We start from the raw sequence: 6,993 nt of genomic DNA on the forward strand, positions 1-6,993 counted from the left end.
ATTCACAACATTATTTAACCTTAAATGTCCTAGGTGTTGAGCCATTTTCCCCAAATAAAATCAGCACCTGAAATAGCTCCTTTAATGTCTGGATTAAAGACCTGAGCAGATTCACTGTTGCACTGATGTAGGAGCCAGTAGTTGCTACAGCAGACTGGGTTGGGGGAGCCCAGAAGGTAAGTAAGTTTAGAAAAAAGGCCCAAATCCAAAAAGTATGAGATGTTTGGTGTGAAGTGGGAGAATGTTTATAATAATAATAAATATTTATTTATATCTCCCTTTTCTCCCTTCGGATACTGAGATTTCACAGGAGCAATGAAATGACTAGCTTCTGTTTTTCTGCACTTTAAATAGGTGAAAGTGAAGTTATTCATTAGATTAAGTTGTGCCTTCGATGAACACATTTTTTGAGTAATGGATTGTGGCTGGAGCGGTTGAAAGAATCAGGAGAAATAAGCTGAAATTCCAGTCCAACAGACCTCATATCTGCAAGAAGGGCTTTCTACCCCATATGTATTCTCAAGGAAAGATCATACCTAAATGCTGGTTGCATGCACATCATCTTTTTATAGACACTAAGGGACTGTGCATATCGTTCATGAAAGGCAGCATGGGGGCAGAGTCAGGGCATGGTTTCCACATGACACATGCTCCAACACTGTCCCCAGGGCGGCGTGATGGTACACTCCACTCAACACGGTGCGTGGTGTCATGGCGGTCCTGACACTGCATCCACACTACCCAGCGCCAAAGGAGTGCCTTAAAGCCATGGCGCTGTGGCTATTGAACCATTTCCAGGGTGCAAAACGGACCCGGTTTTTGTGGCTTCTTTTTGCACCCTGGAAAGGCCAGATCAGGGCCATGGCATGCGGTTGCCATGGCCGCGATCTGATGCAGCCAGAGGCGGCTGCAGGCCACCCCTTTGGGGCGGTCTGCACAGCCTCTAAGAAGAGCAGGAACCTGGAGAGCTGCAAATCTACAAGAAATTTATTTGAGTCTTAAGGGATGTGTGCCTGGTTGTCAGCTGGAAAAACTGCATGTCTGATTAGCAAGTTCATGCAGTGGGTTCTGTTTGTCAGGTCTTGTTCAGTACATGGCACTCTCTCTCCATAGGCAAGGCTCCTTCGACCATAATCACTTTTGCTCTTGTAACACATGACTTTCCCAGAACTTGGAAAAATTACTTTTTCAGACAGCAGCTCCTATTATGCACCTCTTCACTGGTTTGAGGATAAATATAATAAATAATAAAACTTTTATTTATATACCTTTTCCTCCAGATCAAAGCGGTTTACATACAGTAAAACTATATAACACATGTTAGATATAATATAAGAACAATTACAACAACCCAATAAAGAATAATTTTAAAAACAGTAGTTAAAACTAAGACAATCAATTATGGGTAAGTGTCTTGATCTAGTTGGGGAAAACTTTCCTAAACAGAGTCGGGAGGGTATGCTAACCGGAAGAGATAGGTTTTCAATGCCTTCTTGAAGGCTTCCAGTGTACAACTAAGTCGAATCTCTTCCGGGAGTACATTCCAGTAAGTTGGAGCTGTCGCTGTGTAGGCTCTTTGGTGTGTTGCTGGCAGTCTCACCTTAGGGTGTTCAAGTAAAAATTTCCCCTTTGTTCTGAGAGTGTGGGGCGGATTATGTAGGGAGAAGCGCTCCCTCAAGTAACTCGGGCCCAAGCCATGTAGGGCTTTATAGGTCATGACCAACATTTTGTAGTGGGCCCGGAAGCGAATTGGCAGCCAGTGAAGAGATTTTAATACGGGTGTTATATGGTCTGACCTTGAGGTTCCCGCTACCAATCTGGCTGCAGCATTTTGAACTAACTGAAGCTTCCGAACCTGGTACAAAGGTAGCCCCATGTAGAGCGCATTACAGAAATCCAAACGAGAGATTACCAGTGCATGTACTACTGTTTCTAGGTCCCTTTGGTCCAGACTGGGACGCAGTTGGCGTATCAGCCGAAGCTGGTACCAAGCACTCCTGGCCATCACCTCCTCTTGAGATGATAACTGTAGAGATGAATCCAGGAGTACTCCCAAACTGCGAACTTTGTCCTTTAGGGGAAGTATAACCCCGTCTAGGACTGGATGGCAAATTTCCCTGTCTGGATTTGGGGCAATCACGAGTACCTCTGTTTTTTCTGGATTCAGCTTGAGTTTGTTTTCCCTCATCCAGCCCATTACTGACCCCAGGCAGGCATCCAGAGGAGAGGTGCCATCCTTAGTCGCTGTATCAGTCGGAGACATCGAGAGATAGATCTGGGTGTCATCAGCGTACTGATAACACCATGCTCCGTGGTTCCGGATGATCTTTCCCAGCGGCTTCATGTAAATGTTGAACATCATGGGGGACAGAATGGCGCCCTGAGGGATGCCAGATGTCAGCTCTCTTTTACGAGAGCAACTGTCCCCCAGCCTCACCATCTGGAATCTTCCTGAGAGGTAGGACCGGAGCCACTGGAGCGCAGTGCCCCTAATGCCCAACTCTCTCAGGCGTTCCAGAAGGATACCATGGTCAATGGTATCGAAGGCCGCTGAGATGTCCAAGAGCACCAACAGGGTTACCTTTCCCCTGTCGATGCCCAGACGGAGACCATCAACTAAGGCAGTGGTTCCCAACCTTCCTAATACCGCGACCCTTTAACACATTTCCTCATGTTGTGGTGACCCAAACTCATGAAATTATTTTCGTTGCTACTTCATAACTGTAATTAAATAGGTGTTTTCCGATGGTCTTAGGCGACCCCCATGAAGGAGTCCCAACCCACAGGTTGGGAACCACTGAACTAAGGCGACCATGGCAGTCTCAACTCCGTGACCCGCCCTGAAGCCAGTTTGAAATGGGTCCAGATAATCGGTTTCATCCAAGACAGCTTGGAGGTGAAAGGCGACTGCCCTCTCGATCACCTTGCCCAAGAACGGTAATAAGAAGACCGATCTGTAATTACACATCAACCGGGGATCAAGGGAGGGTTTCTTCAGAAGAGGTTTTACTATTGCCTGTTTTAAGGCCTGTGAAAATATACCCTCCCGAAGAGATGCTTACAGCTCAGGTGGATGCGACGGTCAGGAGCACCTGTTATCAGCTTCGGCTGATTCGCCAGCTGCGTCCCTTCCTGGACCGAGGGCATCTTGAAACGGTAGTACACGCTCTGGTAACCTCTTGTTTGGATTTCTGCAATGCGCTCTACATGGGGCAGCCCTTGTACCATACCCGGAAGCTACAATTAGTGCAAAATATGGCAGCCAGACTGGTTACTGGCACATCCAGAGCCAGCCATATAACACCAGTGCTCAAAGACCTGCACTGGCTGCCTATTCGCTTCCGGGCGCAATACAAGGTGCTGGTTATTACCTATAAAGCCCTAAATGGCTTGGGCCCAGGATACCTTGAAGACCGCCTCTCCCCATACAATCCGCCCCGCTCTCTCAGAACATCTGGGCAGCGGTTACTGAGGGTCCCAGGGGCCAGGCTAGCCTCTACGTCTAGGAGAGCCTTTACCATCTCGGCCCCAACCCTCTGGAACTCTCTGCCCAATGAGCTCCGCTCGGCCACCTCCCTGGCCGAGTTTAAAAAGGGGCTTAAAACTTTTCTGTTCAGGTTAGCATTCCCTGACATATGCCCCAATTAGTTCTTCCCCCCCTCTGCCAGCAGTGGCAAGCTGGTTAGATTGTTTTAATGTTTTATATTGTTGCATTTTAATTCTTTGAATTGAACATGTTGTATGGATGTTTTATGTTGTGCGGACTGGGGTGAAGCTCATGGAAGGGAAAGGAGAGGCCTCAAAAAAAATTAAATTAAAATGTCAAACTTCAATTTTTTAAATTTTAAATTTGTTTTTAAAAATGTTTTTTTAAGAAAAATACTCTTTTAAATTTTTATTTAAAACATAACATTTTAACCAACTCTTTACTGTGTATGGTGTAAATACATTTAGGCTGTGCATATGGTGTTGTAACTTGAAGTTATAATTTTAATTTTGCTTGTTTATGTCACAACTATTACCATTACATTCAGTGGTAATGGAAATTGCAATTATGAGTAACAATAATGCAAAAAAGCACCACCAGGGCTCCTAAGAGATTCCACCTCAACCTTAGGGGAACTTCCCAACAGTGAGAGCTGTTCGCCAGTGGAACACACTTCTCAGAGAGTGGTGGAGTCTTCTTCTCTGGAGCTCTTTAAACAAGTCTGGATGGCATCTGTCAGGAGTGCTTTGATAGGAGTTCCTTCATGGCAGGGGGTGGACTGGATGGCCCTTGTGGTTTCTTCCAACTCTGTGATTCTTTGATTCTATAAGAGCCAATACTCTGCAATTTCTTCTGCATCATTGAGATTATATGAGAGTTGCAGAGCCATTCACAAGGATTGCTTTCTCATGCACTGTCAACTCTTGGGGGGAATGATTTGACAGAAATGTGGGGAAACAGCTCTAAGCAGCAGCATTATCTCCTCCGTTTTTTTAACATCCCACCAAAACCATTTAGCATTATATCTAAGGTTGCATAGATCTTGTATGTCCTCTATGGATAACCTGAAATGTATGTCACCAGGACCATGCCATTCCACTGAGGAGGGCTATGCATTTGAATGCATGCTGTACCTCTGAAAAGAATTTTTGAGGTGGGGATTAATCCCCCTTTCCTTCTTTGGATCAGTGCTGAAGACCTTGGTCCTAAACGCACTGCAGAAACAATGTTTGAGACCAATTTAACTTCCCTGGCTCAATGTATGGAATTCTGGGAACTGTTATTTTAGGAGACATTTAGCCTTCTCTGGTAGAGAGCTGTGGGACCACATAAACTACAATTCCCAGAATTCCAGCACTGAGCCATGGTAGTTATAAGTGGTCTCAAACTGGATTCTTCTGCAGTGTGTTTTGGGCCCTAGTTTGTGTCTGTTCTGTGTATCTTCGTCCCCTTTTAGCTTGGAGATGGGAAGCATAGTCTTGCCTTGACTCTGCACCACAGTTTGGAGAAGCTATTTGGACTAACTGGCTGTGCTAGACTTGGAACTTCTCCAGGTTCCATTCTGTATTTTCGGTATTCTAAGCATCCCCCAAGCATGGAACCAAATAGACCCCAGGCTTTTTTTCCAGTTTTGGACTGGGGGAATATCCTCCCCACACCAAGATCACTTGGTATGAGAAGGTGTACTTGGGTGACACATGGCCCTCAGATGGTGTTGAACAGCATCCCATTAGCCTTAACCAGCATAGACAATGATGAGAGATTTGGGAATTGCAGCCCAATTACACCTGAAGGGCTACACTTGCCTGTTCCTAGTTTAGTGGAAACTTGTGACTTGTTACAGTTGCCAGAAGTCAGATGAGCACTTGCTATGATGAACTTGCCATGCACGCAAATTAAGGACCCTGGCTTAATTTAGGTGCCCAATAAGTCTACCTTAGATTGGGGGAAAATCCTTGCTCGTAAGAAAAATTATTGCATGCAGATAAAAGCTGACCAGCTGTGTGAGACTGTCTCATTCCAAAGATAGGTCTTCTGGAGGGCTGTTCAAAGCTGTTGGTATTTGTGGCACAGATGAAAAGTGCAGCATTTGGTCTCAGAAATGAAATTCAATGCTGCTATCAACTATAAGAAAGAGAATGTGGTGAAACGGCTGCAAGAACTTTGCCCAGATGGAGTGGATGTGTACTTTGACAATGTTGGTGGAGACATCAGTGATGCGTGATAGGTAATGTGAGTATGCATTTTCTCTATCCATTCCGTATTCAAGACACTGCACAAATGGTGGAATATTACTATCAATCTGTCTGTGCTTAATAGCCAGTGAGGCAGCAAGATGTAATAAAAATGCCATGAATGCATGCAGAGTGGCTTTTTCCTTTCCACTCTATGAATGGCAACTTGTGCAAGGGAGAGGAGCTAACAGTAACATTGGCATTGTTGCCATTAGCCTGAGTTCATATCCTTTTTTTTTTTAATTGACTATTTTCTCCCTTCTCTGCTGAGGCCATTCAAGAAGCATCTTGTATCTTTTCAAACTCAAGGTTAAACGACCAATATAGTCTTCCCCTCTCTGAAGGAAGTCTACTCCATTGTTTTCTTCCTTCCCTGAAAAGATTCCCCTTCACAACCCAGCCTGGTTGGAGTGATAATGTATTTTTAATCAGTCTACAGAAGACAAAACAAAGGAAAGCAGCCCTTTAATCTTTATTTCCGATGTGGAAAGGAGAAGTGAAAGAGAAAACAGTTGCAAATGGTGCTGGGGAATGAAATGAAACTGAAGCAAGTAAAATGGAAATTTGAAATGATATCTGCCCTTTCTCGCAGTCAGTCAATCAATCAATTTACAAACCAAGCTTTCCTTGTCCTTAAAAAAATCATAACAAAAGACCCTGGTACACTAAAGATCTTCGCCAGATGAAGCGGGCTGTGCAATGACTAGAGGCTACTGGCGGAACATCAGAACATATCTGACAAGGCACTCCATGAGAACATGTTACGTTCTGCGGAGTGGCAATCGATGCAGCTAAGAACTCGTTCTGTGCTGCACGGATTGCATCGCCAGAATCCGTCCACCAGAGCTGTTCAGGGTGGTTAGGGAATTATCCACCCCTGGACCACCTGAACCCTTTATTAGAGCCAACGATAGCCTGCTGTGACGCTTTTAATGACTATTTTGCTGACAAAATCTCTCGTAAGGGCTGATCTTGACGCTGGTCTTCTGATAGAACCTATACAGAGGCATCCAGTGACTCTGGAAGCAAGTTTATTCTGGATCGCTTTGAGTTTGTGAATCTGAGGACGTGACAAGTCCTTGGATGTGGAAAAGGACGTGTCCTCTTGACCCTTACCCTTCTTGGCTGACTGTTTCAGGGAGGAGATGCCATAAAAACCGCACTTCATCTTATAATAAACGCTAATAATAATAATAATATAATAATAATAATAATAATAATAATTTTATTTCTATACCGCCCCTTCTATATATCAGGGCGGTGTACAACATT

At 44.6% G+C, this 6,993-nt stretch overlaps 1 protein-coding gene across 1 annotated transcript in view; it reads left to right on the top strand.

Moving 5' to 3' along the window:
- LOC121926734 (prostaglandin reductase 2-like) overlaps positions 1–6,993 on the top strand; it is a 25,234-nt gene that overhangs the window by 917 nt on the left and 17,324 nt on the right. The window contains 3 exon segments of the mRNA XM_042459954.1: positions 1,054–1,065; positions 5,528–5,572; positions 5,575–5,707. Of these exon segments, the coding sequence (XP_042315888.1) occupies positions 1,054–1,065; positions 5,528–5,572; positions 5,575–5,707 (190 nt within the window).

This window comes from Sceloporus undulatus, chromosome 1 (assembly GCF_019175285.1).
Source record: "Sceloporus undulatus isolate JIND9_A2432 ecotype Alabama chromosome 1, SceUnd_v1.1, whole genome shotgun sequence".
Lineage (NCBI taxonomy): Eukaryota > Metazoa > Chordata > Lepidosauria > Squamata > Phrynosomatidae > Sceloporus > Sceloporus undulatus.